Raw genomic sequence first — 17,085 nt, forward strand, 5'->3', positions numbered from 1 at the left:
CAAAGAGATGATCGACCCCTAGCGGCGAACCACTGAAATGTCGAAAAGGCAATGACGCAACGAAGCCTCGTTTACTGTAGTCACGTGGCACGCACTCCGAATCTCTGTTTCGAAACAAATGATTCGCAAAGGTTTCGAAGCTTCAAGTCGATTTAAAGCGCCCATCACTAATTACACGTTTAAATGTAAGTATTGTGTTTTAACTTACTCAGATAGCCAGCGATACAAATGTTAAAAAACCAAGCGTCGTTTAAAAAAACTAAAAATACCGTTGAAACAATCCGTTAAGTTAGCCGAGCCGCCGCTGTTGTTCGGGGCTGTGGGGCAAAACTGGAGCGTTAACGTTACTATGCTAGAGCATTTCGGCGTGTTTTCTGAGGGAGCAAGACTGCTCAATTTATTAAACTGAGGGCTGAAACTTGAGAATTATTCACCGGGGACAGAAATTCGGCCAGTGTGGCTTGAAGGTAAGACGACAACCCGTTAAATCTCTATAAACAATCTTGTCCTGATGGTTACAGTTAAATTAGCCCTCACCCATACAAACACCACAGCAATAAGACGATAGATAGATACATACATAGATAGATAGATAGTGTTTATCGTTGTGTTTTTGTAGTGCTGTCATGCAAGCTCTGGTCATGTTTTAACCAAATTTGGCCGTCCATATCTATGATTTCTGGGGGATTTTTGTGTCTGCCCTCGCGTGTCATTTTGTTTAATCTTCCTAAGTTTGCATCCCTGTGTTAATATGTTTCTCAAGTGTTTCCTTTTTCTCGTCATTTTGCTTTCAGTGTGTGTGTGTGTGTGTGTGTCGCTGCATCCCTTCGAAGGTCGAACCGAGCGTTGATAAATGAGACGGTCTAACATACGGAGGAGGATTTCATATTTGTGATCTAAATGTTAATAATTCAAGGAAGTCCTGCGATCTAAAGGCTCAGATGGATGTGCACAGCAGAAAAACTCACCAGCAGGTACATCGTGCCCAACCAGGCGTCCAATAAACAAATATACAGTTTATTTGGAATAGACAGCTCTATAAAAAGAACTATTTTAATGTTGTCATTATAAACTTTATTTTTTATTTTTATTTTTTACAGATGGATGATGCTACTGGTCCAAACAGTTCTCCTCACCAGGTACATTCATTTTCATCACACACACACACACACACAAATCATCCTACAGTCTCTCTTCGTTGTGTTTGTTTTGATGGTAATGGAGTAAGAATTAGTACTCGTAACAGTTTAAAGTTATGTATCCAGAAGGTTAATGGTAGTGGAATATTTAGGGCTGATTTTAATCTTCACATGGATTTGTTTTTTGGTTAATTCTACCTGTATTCTGGACACTCATAACACTTTCAGTCAGTAGCTGCGTATATATGGACCCTAATAATCCATTTGTAATCGAACTAGTAGCACAATCGGAATAAAAAGTCACACGTAACCACGTTAATTAGAATAAACTGGTCAAATCCGATTTAAATTTAATGTGGATTGTAAGGGTAAAGGGTCAATTTAGACGTATGCGTCGAACCTACGCTGTGGCGTAGCCTGACGTGCACCTCTCCAAAAATGTAACAACGTTTCAATTCCACACGGGCCGCAAGCGCTGTGATTGGTCTGCTAGAAGTGAACCAATCACCAAAGAAGTGCCGTGATCTGTCTGCATGTGTAATTTGCTCGTCGACGCGAACAACGTTGCAGAAGTATAAATGAAAACCGATGCACAGCCTACAGCGTAGAAGTGTAAATTAGCCTTAACACTTTATAATTAGTATAGTTTAATAAAGTACTTAGAAATCATTTGCAAAGTTAATTAATAGTTTATAAACTGTAGCAAATACATAGATAGACTATATACAAATAGTGAGTACTCCATTCATTGTCACTGTAATTAAATTATTGTTGTTTAATTAGCTTATATGTAAAGAGTTAGATAATGCTTTAACAACTTATTAACAGTAAATATTTCTCACTTTAGATTAGGGCATGGGAAACGGGAAAATGACATTAAGTGCTTTAAACCAACCTTTATTAGACATCAATTCCATTCATATTCAGTGTTCATTAAAATGTTTACAAATTCTTTAAGCACACACACTCACTCACACACTCTCTCACACACACACACACACACACACACACACACACACACACACACACACACACACACACACACACACACACACACGCATTCTTGAATATGTGGTTAATGGGGACTCTCCATAGATGTAATGGTGTTTATACTGTACAAACTGTATATTCTCTCCCCTTACACTAACCTGACCCCTAAACCTACACACACACACACACACACACACACACACACACACACACTAACCCAACCCTAAACCTACACACACACACACACACTAACCCGACCCCTAAACCTTCCCATCACAGAAACCATTCTGCATTTTTACATTCTGTACTCATTCTGTATGATTTATAAGCTTGTTTCCTCATGGGGACCTCAGGTCTCCACAGTGCCACGGGTCCACATGAGTCTGTGTGCATTCAGGTTGAAGTCCCCAGCGGGATAGAAAAACATGAACACACACACAAAAGTATATTAGCTATACTTGTGAGGACATTCCATTAGCGTAATGGTGTTTATACTGTACAAACTGTATATTCTCTCCCCTTACACTAACATGACCCCTAAAACTACACACACTAACCCGACCCCTTAACCTACCCATCACAGAAAACTTTATACATTTTTACATTTTTAATAAAACACTGTTTAGTATGTTTTTAAAGCCCTTTGAAATACGAGGACTCAGGAAATATCCTCATAAATCACGTTCACGTTGTAATACCAGTGTAATACCAATGCCATTATACAAATTGCTGTGCTCATAAATCACAAAAACAACCACACTCTCTCACACACACACGCACGCACACTCTCACACGCACACACACACACACACATTTGGTTTGCATGTTTTATAGGGAGTTTTATTCTGAACAAACTATATTTTTTCCCCTAAACCGTACTGATGTTTTTTAACAACGTGATCGTGAGCATTTGTATGTAATTCATACAGAAAGTATTCTTTATTTATTTATTTATTTATTTTTAAGTGGTTATGTTTAGCTTCGGAGATAGGCTTAATGTATTTGTAGGCATTCTTATGAACTCTTAATAATAATGCAATTAAAGCACTTAATTAATGTCATTTTCCCATATGAGCCATTTAAACAATAACACTTTAACTACAGTGACGATGAAAGTTGCTGTTGTCGAATATAGTGTAGTAAATGACTGGCGTGTCATTCAAAACTGTTCCTCTCACGCAGACGCCTTGTTTTGGGCGCAGGACGGGCCGTTTGCTTGATAAATATAAGCAGCACAGATCAGGACCTTTCCTAATAAGGTTAAGTAGGTTCAGTCTGCTTTTAAAACAGAGAAAAAGAAGCGATGGTTGGCAGCGAGAACCTCTGTATATTTGTGCAGTGTGCGCATGTCAAAAGATCAAATCTGATTTGAAGCTTGTCACATATAAACACGCACATAAAATCGATCGCTTTATTTAGCTCTCATGTAAACACTATGTTCGGATTCATCAATCAGAATGATTTCATTTTGATTGAAACAAAAAGCGTCTGTGTAAACGTAGCGAGTGTCTGATAGAGCTGCACGCTTCTGGAGAAATTTCGTTAATTTATTACTTTTATTTTTTACTTGATTCTGAATAGACAACTAAACAAAATGACATGTAATTTACTGAGGTTCTGACAAAATGCTATTTGCTGCAGTCTATTTAAAACATTTAATTATTTGAATTGTTACTTTTCACAATTCAGTGTGATTGAATGATTCAATGACTCATTAAGACTTCATTACTGGATAAATCAGTAAAATTGGTTAAATGTTTTTAACCCTTGTGTGGTGTTCATAGTTTTGTTACTCAGCCAGTGTTCGTGCGTCTGATGGACCCGCTGCATTTTTGGGTTTTTAAAGGCCTGTACACACCGGGACGAATATTGGCGCACGTTATTCACCAGCGTTTTTCAACGCGTTTTTTGTGTTCACACCCAAGCGATTTTCGCTGACGATGAGCCGAGTGAACATGCAAATTCATTCCCTGACATTAGATGGCGCTTAATACCACTCCATAACAGTTCTCTTTTATCAAGATTTTTGTAGTCGCTGTCGTGTTTGTCATAGTTCTTTATGTTCCGACACCAACGAGACCAGCAGCTCTACATTCATCTTGCCTTGCATCTTCCTCGTCTTATTTCTTCCCGGCAGTGTTTAGACGGTTTAGACGCTACTCGGCATATATCTTCTTCGCCGTTACGTATGTGTGCTCGGCAAGACCGTTTTGTGTTTGAGCGCCCCCAAGTTGTGTTTTACTGTAACTTCAGAAGCTCCAGACACGTGAACAAAAGCGCCAATCTCATTGGTCGGATAGTTTTTGACGCGGTGCGTCAAACCAAAAAAACCTGAGGCGTTTTTTTAAAAATGACGCTTTTACGCGTGGCGTTTTTCGCGTCGGTGTGCACACTCACATTGGCGCCCTTTGTTTAGTCACGAGGCGAAATTCGTCCCGGTGTGAACAGGCCTTAATTCAACACAATCAAAAAACAATTTTATGTTAAAATACTCAACCGATGTTTACTTAATCACAATTACAAGCAATATAAACTGCATATATGGTTAAGATTTTCTCTTTACCTTTGTTAGATCACATTTAAGAATTGCAAACCCTGTGTGGGAACGGCAGGGGTAGAAACACAAAACTCACACTTACACGCAATCTCTCTCTCACACACGCACACACACTCTCTCTTGGATATGTTTACGGGGACTCTCCATAGGTGTAAAAAAACGCCCTTCTTACACACACGGTTAGATGAAGACAAATACAGATTGTTAGAACGACACATCTGCTGTGAGGATTCATAACATACACAGACACACACACACACATTTACTATCTTTGTGAGGACCTTCCATAGTCATAATGGTGTTTATATTGTACAGACCCGAACATCCTGTGTGTAATAAAAATGTGTAGGGTGGGGTGTACAGTGTGTGGTCATTGAAAATGTGTTCTTATATATATTCTGTGTCAAATATAGATTGTGCTATACTTTTGTCAAAAGCTTAATGACGTGTATTTAGTTTAGTTGTCTATTCAGAATCGTGGGAGAATCATGATCTCAAAAAAAGAAATCTCAATTTATTCAGAATCGTGCGGTCAAATGTTTAATAGACATGGCAGAATCATTGTTATTTATGAATAAGAGTGTTTGAATTGAGATCTTTTAATGAGTAATCATGCAGCTCATAGTGTCTGAGTACCAACTGTAAAGAATTGGACGAAACTGGTCCCCACAAACACCTATTACATAAAACCCCAGTAGAGTCTGTTTTATTCAAATGTGTGTCCAGACCAGTGTTGGGGAAAGTTACTTTGAAAAGTAATGCATTACAATATTGCGTTACTCCCTTAACAAGTAACTAATTGCGTTTCTTAGTTACTTTTTTAGAAAAGTAATGCGTTGCGTTATTTTTGCGTTACTTTTTTTCACCTGGGCTGGTCTTGTTTTTTATACCAAAAAAGTTATATTTTTGGTCAAATGTAAAGACCCTTTCACACCAAAAGTGAAATAATAAGCCTCAGACTGAAGGAAATACAGATTTACTCCTGTACAGTAGAGTACAGTAGAATACAGTAGTGTACAGTAGAGAACAGTAGTGTACAGTAGAGGGCGCCGCTCAAACAAACCTTTCAGCTGATGCTGTTCTGGGTAACAGAAGAAGAGGATGCAGGAGAATTTTTTTTAACACTTACTTTACCAACAAATCTATGGTCATTTTTGCTTATGGTTTAACTAAAAAATCAAAGATCAGAAGCAAGTACTTTGGTCAATAAAGTGGGATTAAACATAAAAATAAAAACTTTTGTTATGTTTAGGTTTGTCTCAACATGAGGACAGGAGAGCTGTCAATAAAGGGGAAAACAAAGTAACTTGCGTTACTTATTAGAAAAAGTAACTCAGATATTTAGTTGTAAATTTTATGGGTAATGCGTTACTTTACTAATTACTTGAAAAAGTAATCTGATTACGTAACTCAAGTTACTTGTAATGAGTTACACACAACACTGGTCCAGACAGAGGTTGATTAAGTCTTTTTCGACTTCAAATACATGCAAAATGTTGTTTATACTTTTGATTTTTGTTTACAGATTGTGTCGCAGTTCCGAAATGAAAATGAGATTTTTGTACCAAGGCTGAGGTTGACTGGAAATAGCGTGGTAAGTTCTCAAGTCAAAGTCAAAAATGCCATTTTGATCTGAACTGGGATTGTGCTTAGAGCTGCAAACAGCATTTATTCTCATTATCAATTACTCAGTGAATTGTATTCTTAAAGTGTCAGGAAACCCCCGCTGTTTTAGCCTGGTCGTTCACACCTATGAGTTGAAAAAGTCTCAAGAAATGGGCGTGTAAAGCTGCGGAGAACTGGGAATAGGAGAGACAACAATCAATAAAACACAGACCTGCAACACACTCCTTATACAGACACAGGAATATTAAAATATGAGCACAGAGTTGAGAACATCTATATGATAACAAACTTTAAAGAAAGAGGGAGAAACGTGGAAGAACATTTAAAAGGTATAATGATATTTTCATTACATTCACGAGCACTTCACTCTCTGAACAAACGACACGCGTCAGTTAAACAGAAACAAGTAATAAAAACTCGGTGAGTGTTTAGTGCAATTTTCTCACCTCATGGGATCACAACACTAAGAGATAGTAAATCTTTTCCTGGATTTTTTTTGTGCGTTCCCGAGATTAGGCCTTCCTTAACATAATGCCGAAAACCCGAAGTCTCTAGGTGGTCTGGTTGAGGAGTAGATAGAAGTGCAAGATTGGTGCGCACAGACGCACAGAACAGAAATCATGAGTTAACAATCGCAATTTGTCCGGTGGAAAATTGCGCTAAAATTAAAGGAATAATCACTTTTTTGTCCATTTTTCTTTGTATTTTCGGTCTACATCATTGTCTTGTGTATCAGAATAACTCTCGTGTCATTGCAGACGTGCGGCTGTATCAGTGTCCTTATTTGCACACATTTCCTTTGAAGACGTGATGAAGACACACACGCTGCTGTTTCATGTTTAGAGCACTAGAGTATATGAAATATGTCCATAAAAACTTGAAACGCGCTCGCTCCGGTCCGGATATGATCTATATGATCCGCGTTGCGAGCGTTGTTAAACTCATAGCGGCGTTCCGCGCAGAAACCGCTCTCATGCGCGTTGTTGTTACATGTTGTTTGAGTTCTCCGCTGTAATGTGATCTCATGCGTAATCCAGCGCAGTGATTGGGTTAAAAGAGTTCATTCTCATGAGTAAATGCAGAGAAACACTCAGAACCGGCTGATGCAATCACTGTATTATGCATTGAAGTTGCTTCAACTTTGCTTTTCAACCCGGAAGAACAAAATTGCTCAGAAAACACAAAAATAGCCAATTTCCACTTGTTCATTAAATTTATGAGTGCTTTTAGTGTTTTCAGTGATGTGCAGCCTGTACAAATCTCTTCACAAAGGGTTTCATGACCCTTTAAGTGATAAATCATTTGGACTATAAAATATCAGAGGATCTTTCAAATTTGCGTCACCTTTAGTTTAAGGCCGAAATGATTTTATCAGATGTAGAGATGCACCGATCGACCGTCCAGGGACGGAAATCATGCTCGGAATAGCATCATTTGCTGGATCTCGCAGTGACACACACCAGCTGCCTCTCACTCACTCGTCTCATTCGCTCCAGTTACATAGTGCTTGTATTGCACATAATTTGACTAATTCCTGCAGGTTTCGCACTCGTACCAAAAGCGTGTGCATATTAGTGGTCTATACAAGTCGCCTCTCAAACAGCTCGAGAGTCGCAAGTACCAAAATAAAAAAAAAAAAAATTGAAAAAAATTGGCATTGAAGAAAAGTAGATTTTTGTTTGTAAATGCTGTCAATTATAGTTCCTGTAAAGAAAATTGTAATCGGCAAAAATCTGTATCGACAGGTCACACTTAAAAAAAAAAAGAAAAGGGAATCGACCAAGAAAATTGCACTCAGTACATTTCTAATCAGATCTCCTTTTTTTTTTTTTTGTCAGATCAACTGTCCAAAATATTGAAAAATTACTTGAACGGTTAAGGAGGATCAAATAGTTGCAAATTTATTTCTGTTAATTTGCTGATCAATTAATTAAATAATTGTGACAGTTCTATATGTTTCTAATTTATTTAATTCTTTTTTAGATGAAAGACATGGATCTTCAAGATTCTTATGATCTCTATGATTCTACATCAGAGAGTTCAGATTCCGACATCTCAGATATCTTTTCCGAAACTGACAGTGATGATAACCTCATCCCAGACCAGACGAAACTTCAGCTTCTTGATGAAATGGATGTTGATGAATCTGGCTCAGCGAGTTCCCCCGTCTGCGAGACAGCGTCTGACAAAATGACCTTTGATAGGCACAGTCTGACGTCTGAAGCGTCTGGGACAGCAGAAGAGCCCTGCTCGAGTCAGAACCCTAAAGACGGCATAGTTGTTAGTGCGTACCAGAAAAGAGGAGGCAGCAGAGTGTACGACAAGAGACATTACTGCTTGTATTGCCGGAAGCCTTATGCTAAGATGGCAAGGCATCTAGAAGGTTCACATAAAAAGAAATCTGATGTGGCTAAAGCTCTAAGCTTTCCGAAGGGATCCAAAGAGAGAAGAAAACTGCTAGATTATATTCGCAACAGAGGAAACTATGCTCACAATGCTGCTGTTGTGAAATCAGGAAAGGGGGAACTGGTGCCATTTAAACGGCCACCTAAAGAAGCGCAGGCTGATGACTTCATGCACTGTGTGTACTGTCAAGGGCTTTTTATAAGAAAGGTCCTTTGGCGACATATGCGTTATTGTAGACTCAAACCTCGCTCAGTCGCCCCCAAACCAGGAAAGTACCGCGTTCAGTCTTTGTGTAGATACACAGGGCCTGTGCCTTCAAACATAACTAAACAACTGTGGGGAGTAATCACTACCATGACTCCAGACCCGATCACGGATATAATCAAAAATGACAAAGTAATTGTTGATTTTGGACAGCACTTGTTAAACAAAGGTGGGATATCAGCCAAGAATAAACAGGGCGTGCGAGAGAAGATGCGAGAGTTGGGAAGGCTGCTTGATAACGCTAGGAGAGTCACCACCTTAAAAACAATTAAAGATTGTGTGAATCCAAAGAGGTACATGGAGACTGTCAAAGCTGTCAAGTACACATGTGGGTATGACATTGAATCTGACAAGTTCTTGATTCCAACGCTCGCCACCAAGCTTGGAAATTCCCTAGTTAAAGTAAACAAAGTCTTGAAAGCTCAGGGTTTACTCTCGAACAACAAAGAGCTTGTGAAGAATGCCAGTGAGTTTCAAGAGATCCACGAGGAGAAGTGGAACGAGATGATCTCGGCGACTGCGTTGAGGAACATCAGGGAAGCAAAGAGTAATGTGCCCACTATCATGCCCTTCACTGAAGACGTCCAGAAAATGCATACGTATCTCAGTCAAGTGCAAGAGAAGTGGAGCAGCTGCCTCTCTGAAAGTCCCTCTGCTAAAGCCTGGGTGGAGCTGGCGAAGGTGTGTCTGGCACAGGTGATCCTCTTTAACCGGCGCCGGGAAGGAGAGGTGGCGAACGTGCCTTTGTCTGCATTTTTATCAAGAGACACTTTTGATCCGCACGTGGATGTGGGCTGGGCGCTCTCCGAAGTGGAAAAAATACTCTGCAGAAACTTCTCAATGGTCGTCACCAGAGGAACGCATGGTTGGCCCGTTCCAATCCTTCTGACTCCAAACATGTTGAGTGCCTTAGAACTTCTGGTTCAGCAGAGAGAGGCTTGCGGGGTTCTGAAAGACAACGGGTTTCTGTTTGCAAGGCCAGAAGCCGTGACGCATCTCCAAGGGTCAGACTGCCTCCGTGGCTTTGCGAAAGCATGTGGTGCAAAGTTTCCCAAGTCACTGACATCTACCAGACTGCGAAAGCAAGCCGCAACCCTTTCAACAGTGCTGAATATGACCGACACAGAGATGGAGCAGCTCGCCAACTTTCTTGGACATTACATAATAATGCATCGTGAGTTCTGCCGACTCCCTGAGAAGACCCTGCATCTGGCCAAGATCAGCAAAGTTTTAATGGCTCTCGAGCAAGGACGATTAGCTGAGTTCCATGGCAAGAACTGGGACGAAATTGGGATCGATCCTGACGGTGTGTTCATTTATTTGGTAAAACTTTACAATAAGGTTCATTAGTTAACATTAGTTAATGTATTAACTAACAATAAGCAATACATTTGTTACAGTATTTATTAATGTTAGTTAATTAAAATACAGCTGTCCATTGTTTGTTCATTTTAATTCACGGTGTATTAAACTAATGTTTTTGATATTAATAACGTACTTCGTCCAGTCATTTTAAGCCAAAATGGGGGTCAACCTTGAACAAATTGCAACAGAAGCAAACTCAACTGATTTTGTATCCTCAATATGTCCTGAATAAGGAAAAAAAAGTCCTGAAGAATCCCATTAGGGGAAAGTTTCGAAAAAGACCCAAATATATATAGCCTATTCATTCTGTTACTCACGTGAATAGGGTAAAAATTGTAACCTTTAGATATCAACATGACAATTACTGAGTTGATTACAAGACAAACAAAAAATGTATTACAAGTTTTTTTTTAATTGTTTGTTAACATGGACAAACGGTGCATAATCTAATTACGTATGTGCTAATTTGCATAAATACCACAACAGATCTAAACAGGAAGAAGTACTTTAGATACCAGCCTTTATTCATTATTATTGCAGAGATGGGGTTTGGGGCTGGGTCCGTGGGACTGTTTCTGGGGGACGAGTCTGTGGGAAGAACGAGACAATGGTAAGGAGAATGCAGAAGACAAAAAGTAAAATAAAAAGTGAATCCCCAGAAACAGTCCCACGGACCCAAACCCCATCTCTGCAATAATAATTAATAAAGGCTGGTTTAAAGTACTTCTTCCTGCCTCTATGTATTAATGTTCATGGGTAGCCTAAATGGGTTCCATTCAGACCTTAACATTAAGTATTTTACTGTTATGTGTCAGCAAGATTCAACAAGACATTTTCACCTGGCTATACCCAATGTTTAGATCTGTTGTGGTATTTATGCAAATTAGCACATACGTAATTAGATTATGCACCGTTTGCCCATGTTAACAAACCATTTCAAAAAACTTGTAATACATTTTTTGTTTGTCTTGATGTCAGTAATCAACTCAGTAATTTTCATGTTGATATCTAAAGGTTAAAATTTTTACCCTATTCACGTGAGAAAAATAATGAATAGGCGTATGAATATTTGGGTCTTTTTCTAAACTTTCCCCTAATGGGATTCTTCGGGGCTTTTTTTTCCTTACTCAGGATATATTGAGGATACAAAATCAGTTGAGTTTGCTTCTGTTGCAATTTGTTCAACCTTTTTTCATAAAATGACTGGACTAATTAGTAAATGAAGATTAATTCATGCTGCAGAAGTACTGTTCATTCTTACTTCATGTTAACTAAGGTTGTTAACTTGTGAACCTTATTGTAAAGTGTTACCATTTGTCTTATTGTTGTTGGTTTTATTGTGTTCACCACTTTCTGCTTAATCCCGTTGTGAATCTGTGCTTTGTATGACCTCCACAGAAAAAGTTGTGAACTGTGATGAGGAAGACGGGCACATACAGGAGGGACACTGTTCATCTACTGTTTATGGTTTGTATTACTCAACGTCAAGTAGCTTTACTGTCATTTGAAATGATTACTGTTGCTATGTCTTATATAATTCGTTGATGGATTTATGTAATTAATCCAAAAATGTTGGGAAATGAATGAATGTATAAAAAGTGATCGGATTTAACCATTTCTTTTTGAAGACAGTTCAGTGTGCTTATAGCAAATTATCATTTCCCCAATTATCCATTCAGTCCAATGGACAGAGTCTAGAAATCAGTGTTTCACTAGCCGCTTTTCCATTACAGTTTTGCGCAAAACTTTTGCGATTATTTTCTAAATGTCGACAAAAAATATTGCGCAATGACGATGTTTCCATTAACTGATGTTATGCGACTAAAATGTCATTTTTTTCCTCTCGCGATAAGTCATTCCTATGGCAACGGATGTCGCTAGGTTCACATATATCCCAGCAACCGCACTAGCCATTATTATTAATGGAAGGAGACGTAGGTGTGTTATCCCAGCATTAATGGAGAGGAAATCCCCTTATACTTGTGAGCGCCACATATGAGGTGTTTCTGGGTGTTTCTCCCTCATTTCTGCTTCGAGGTCTTGATTGTGGCATTTCTTTGTTGCTTAGAATCCAGTATTCCCATAATTCTTTTGTCTTTTATGAGTTTAATGTCTTGTCTTCTGACCAAACATACCGCGCCATATACGCCAGGTGACCTGAAAACTGTTTCCATTGCAGTTTTGCGAATAAATACAGTGTGTGCAGAATTATTAGGCACGTTGATTTTCTGATCATATTTTATTTCCAGGAACATTTTGCCAATTCCAAACCATATTAAACTTAATAACTACTATTAATTTTCTATTTAATCATGTATAAGTGATATATATAATTGTTCATGAAGGCTGGAAATGAAAAATGTCTTATTTTCAGGTGTGCAGAATTATTAGGCAAGTTTTCTTTTACAGATAAAATAAGCCAAAAATGAGATTTAACAAAGACTGAAAAGTCAAAAATTATTAAATCCCCATGAGAAGAATGCAAAACTAATGCAATACTAGAGATTACAGTTAAGGCATGACCATTGGACAGTGAAATGCTCATTGGGTCAGCAGGGTCAGACAAAAACAGGTGGAGAAGAAAAAACACATGTTAACTGCAAAAGAATGAAAAATTAAGGTGAAGAATTAAGTGTGAAACCATCGGGAACCCTTTAGTCTCCAGCGCCACCATTTTCCAGAACTGCAACCTACCTGGAGTCTCCAGAAGAGCAAGGTGTCAGGGTCTCAGAGACTTAGGTTAGGTAAAGAATCCTAAAAAATGACCCCCTCTTAATAAGAATCACAAGCTGAAGAGTAGTAAAATACATGAAGTCTGTTTTTTTATAGGCTTTATAGACAGACAGATTGAGAGTGACTCTTGAAGGACCAGCAACACATCCTCTTCTACCACTGTTTGAAGAATTCATCTTCCAGAATACATTTTAATACGTTTTGGGAGTTAATTTTTAGTCCATCTCTGCAAAACGGACTTCAGGGTAGGAGATGGACTAAAAATAAACTCACAAAACGTATTAAAATGTATTCTGGAAGATGAATTCTTCAAACAGTGGTAGAAGAGGATGTGGTGCTGGCCCTTCAAGAGTCACTCTCAATCTGTCTGTCTATAAAGCCTATAAAAAAACAGACTTCATGTATTTTACTACTCTTCAGCTTGTGATTCTTATTAAGAGGGGGTCATTTTTTAGGATTCTTTGCCTAACCCAAGTCTCTAAGACCCTGACACCTTGCTCTTCTGGAGACTCCAGGTAGGTTGCAGTTCTGGAAAATGGTGGCGCTGGAGACTAAAGGGTTCCCGATGGTTTCACACTTAATTCTTCACCTTAATGTTTCATTCTTTTGCAGTTAACATGTGTTTTTTCTTCTCCACCTGTTTTTGTCTGACCCTGCTGACCCAATGAGCATTTCACTGTCCAATGGTCATGCCTTAACTGTAATCTCTAGTATTGCATTAGTTTTGCATTCTTCTCATGGGGATTTAATATTTTTTGACTTTTCAGTCTTTGTTAAATCTTTTGGCTTATTTTATCTATAATAGAAAACTTGCCTAATAATTCTGCACACCTGAAAATAAGACATTTTTCATTTCCAGCCTTCATGAACAATTATATATCACTTATACATGATTAAATAGAAAATTAATAGTAGTTATTAAGTTTAATATGGTTTGGAATTGGCAAAATGTTCCTGGAAATAATATATGATCAGAAAATCAACATGCCTAATAATTCTGCACACACTGTATTGACGTAGGATTCAGACCTTCAGCAAACGCTATTCTTTGTCCTTTTATTTATGTATTTTTTCTGACCACTTTCAGGCAAAACTACCCAGAGGAAAAAACCCTGGCAGCAGACAGAGGTGCAGGCGGTGCAAAGGCACATGATGCATTTCATCACATCTTGTACTGTACCAGCAAAGAGTGACTGTGAGAAGTGTTTAAAGGCTGAACCAGAAGCTCTGAAGAACCGGGACTGGAAGAACCTCAAATTCTTCATATATAACCGCATTACAGCTTATAAAAAGAGTTTGCAGTGCAAATAATATGAAGATTACCAACTCTGGTAGCATGGCAGTTTTTGTATAATTTGCCTTTTTCCATGTTCCAAGTTGTTCCACAGATACACACTCTTCTTCTAAACCGGTCAAAACTCCAGCCAAACTTGTAGGATATTGAACAACTTTATTGTTAGACCAGTAATTTTCATCTTGTGGCCTTTATCAGTCATAAACATACTGTAAACATCATTTCAAATAGGGTACGTGTGAGGCAAAAAAACACATATTGTAATACAAAAATTCAATGTCCTACAAGTTTTGCTAGAGTTTTGACCTAGTTTCTGTTTATATTTGTATGTCTCTACCTGCAATTTTGTATACTTTTTAGTATAACTATAGTTTGTTTTGAGGTTCATGCAACTTCATTTGCTGAGTTCGTTTGTAAAGTTGAACTCCTTAAAAGTTAAATTCAGCTATTTAAATGTGAGTTGATGTTTTGAGGTTCAATTACTAGTTAGTAGTAGATTTATTATCATGGTAGTACACCAGGTGAATTAGTAGCAGATGGTTGGTTGTGGTTAAAAACTATTAAAGAATCATTCAAATTAAGGAAGGATTAGTTTGAAGTGGAAAGGTTTAAAGGTTAGACTTGATGGTTTGATATGGTTTTGACAATATCCAGACAGTAATGTTTGTATATAATAGAGAATAGATGACTTTTTTATTGCTTCTTTCACTTCAATCACACTGATATTCCTATCAAATATAGGAGCATCAGTCAATCGAACCAAATATTCTGTGTTGTGAAGGTGACCACATGGACAACACTAGCCCACACTAGGTTTCACAGACAAGGCTTAAGCTAGTCCCAGACTGCAATGCATGTTTGAGCTATTTTAACTGAAGCATCTTGCACTGACATGTTTTAAAATATATCGGTGCCATTGTTTTGTCTCAAGATGCACAACAGTAATATTTTTTCTAAGGCATGTTTATAAATATTACATAAATGTAGGGCTGGGTATCGTTAAAAGTTTTTCGATATCGATACCAATACCTTGACTTTGATACCGGTTCCTGGACGATACTTTTTTCAATACCAATTTTATGAAACCTGTTTTAACATTACGTTACCTAAAAACAAAAGTTTGTTGACTTTTTTTTTTTACAGATTCAATGTCTTATATAGGCCACTGGGGGGCGTAATATATGCCTCGCGCTCAAGCACACGCATAAAGCTAGCTGCAAAGCACTGGCAAAAGTAGCATAATCATTATTAATGTGTCGGGGAAAAATAGCCAGGAGACATTTTAATTGCTTATTAATAAACTAGTGTTTTCTGAGTCAGTGTTGGCTGCAAATATGAAGTTGACTTTGCTGACTCGTCATCTCTGCAGTGTCGTGAACGTGTGCGTGCCTATGAGAGAAATGCACCTTTCGTTTGGATTACATAGAGAGTATTTGTTTTCAATTTGAATTGGTTTCGTTTAAAAGTAGACATCTCAAGCTTTCTATATGCCTATTTGTCATGTTTGTGAGCCATGTCTCTGGGCGTAAACGGCACAAACTACTGTTTTTCCTTGATGCCTCGCCACAGCCAATCATGCTGCATGCTTACTGGCTCACTGACGTTGGCGAGATTAACCCCTTGGGTATCAAAATTTTGTACCGAACGACAAGATGTTTTTTGATACTCAATGGTATCGAGGCATTTCGTTCAGTGCCTAAAAAGTATCAAACTCGATACCCAGCCCTACTTAAATGTCCTAATTGAACAAAGTCCTAATCCTGGCTTAATCTAAGCCCTGTCTGTGAAACCGGGCCTGGGTGTGCTATGCAAGAGTGAGACTTTGCATCACTAGCACCATTTGCAGGCCTCACTACATCTCTACATTATCTACAGTATGAACAACTGATCTGATGTTTTGTACTGCTACTGTATCTTTTAATTCTGCTTAGTTGTAGATTAAACTCTTTTTAAGGGCAAATGGACAAATGAAATCTGAGGATTTACTTAATATGAATGCATATCATTTGTTATTAGCAATATACTTTGCTAATATGTTGCAAGGTCCCCACAAATCAAATGGGAAATTGTGCGATTTATGCAAATAACATGCAAATGAGGTCCCGATCAGGCACGATCACATGATTTTTTCAGAAGTCCCCATTTAGCATGGTCAAGTCATCGATTCAGATTATCTGAAGTCGTGTGTAAGATAACAAAGATATGGTTAGTATCCCTATGTTTTTCAGAACTCTAGAACCATTAGAAAGGAAGGATCATAAAGTTGCTCCCAATACAACAGGGATGTGTGTGTGCGCTGTCTCCATCACACATTTCACCTTACAACACACGTGGAGAAAAATGGCTAAACACAAAAAATAAACTTGTACAGACATATTATCTTTGCAAGCACAGACTGTTTTTTAGTTCAGTCGTTGTCTTTTTTCCAATTGTAAATTTTTTCATGAGTTCATCTGCACGAATTTGGCTTGCTGTCCTTGAAGGAGGAGCTCGGTCCTGAGACATGGCTCGATACTCTTACTCCCTGGACTACAGAATTGGATAGGATGAGAAAGCACCTGAGGACTAGATGAACCAGACATATGCCACACTTTATCCACATCCAGCCAGATGCTGAAAGCCTGTCTGCCGTTGCATAGGACATCCCAGCCCATGCTTGACTACCCTGACAATACAGCACTGTTGATCCAGAGGGCTAGAGCAGTGGTTTT

The 17,085-nt window shown here is 38.4% G+C and overlaps 1 protein-coding gene across 2 annotated transcripts; it reads left to right on the forward strand.

Annotated features, from left to right (window-relative positions):
* The first annotated feature begins 106 nt into the window (after nt 1-106).
* LOC308685854 (uncharacterized protein) lies at nt 107-16,339 on the forward strand. Of its 2 annotated transcripts, none has more exons than XM_081357910.1 (7): nt 107-185; nt 795-974; nt 1,101-1,139; nt 6,212-6,280; nt 8,296-10,288; nt 11,746-11,814; nt 14,168-16,339. In XM_081357910.1, the coding sequence occupies exons 2-7, from the start codon at nt 942-944 to the stop codon at nt 14,389-14,391; spliced, it is 2,427 nt and encodes an 808-aa protein (XP_081214036.1). In that variant the 5' UTR covers nt 107-185; nt 795-941; the 3' UTR covers nt 14,392-16,339. The 2 variants fall into 2 exon arrangements, with proteins under 2 accessions (XP_081214036.1, XP_081214037.1); XM_081357911.1 differs by having other exon boundaries at nt 112-467.
* Nucleotides 16,340-17,085: the final 746 nt, after the last annotated feature.

Source organism: Scardinius erythrophthalmus (genome assembly GCF_964197995.2).
Source record: "Scardinius erythrophthalmus genome assembly, chromosome: 25".
Lineage (NCBI taxonomy): Eukaryota > Metazoa > Chordata > Actinopteri > Cypriniformes > Leuciscidae > Scardinius > Scardinius erythrophthalmus.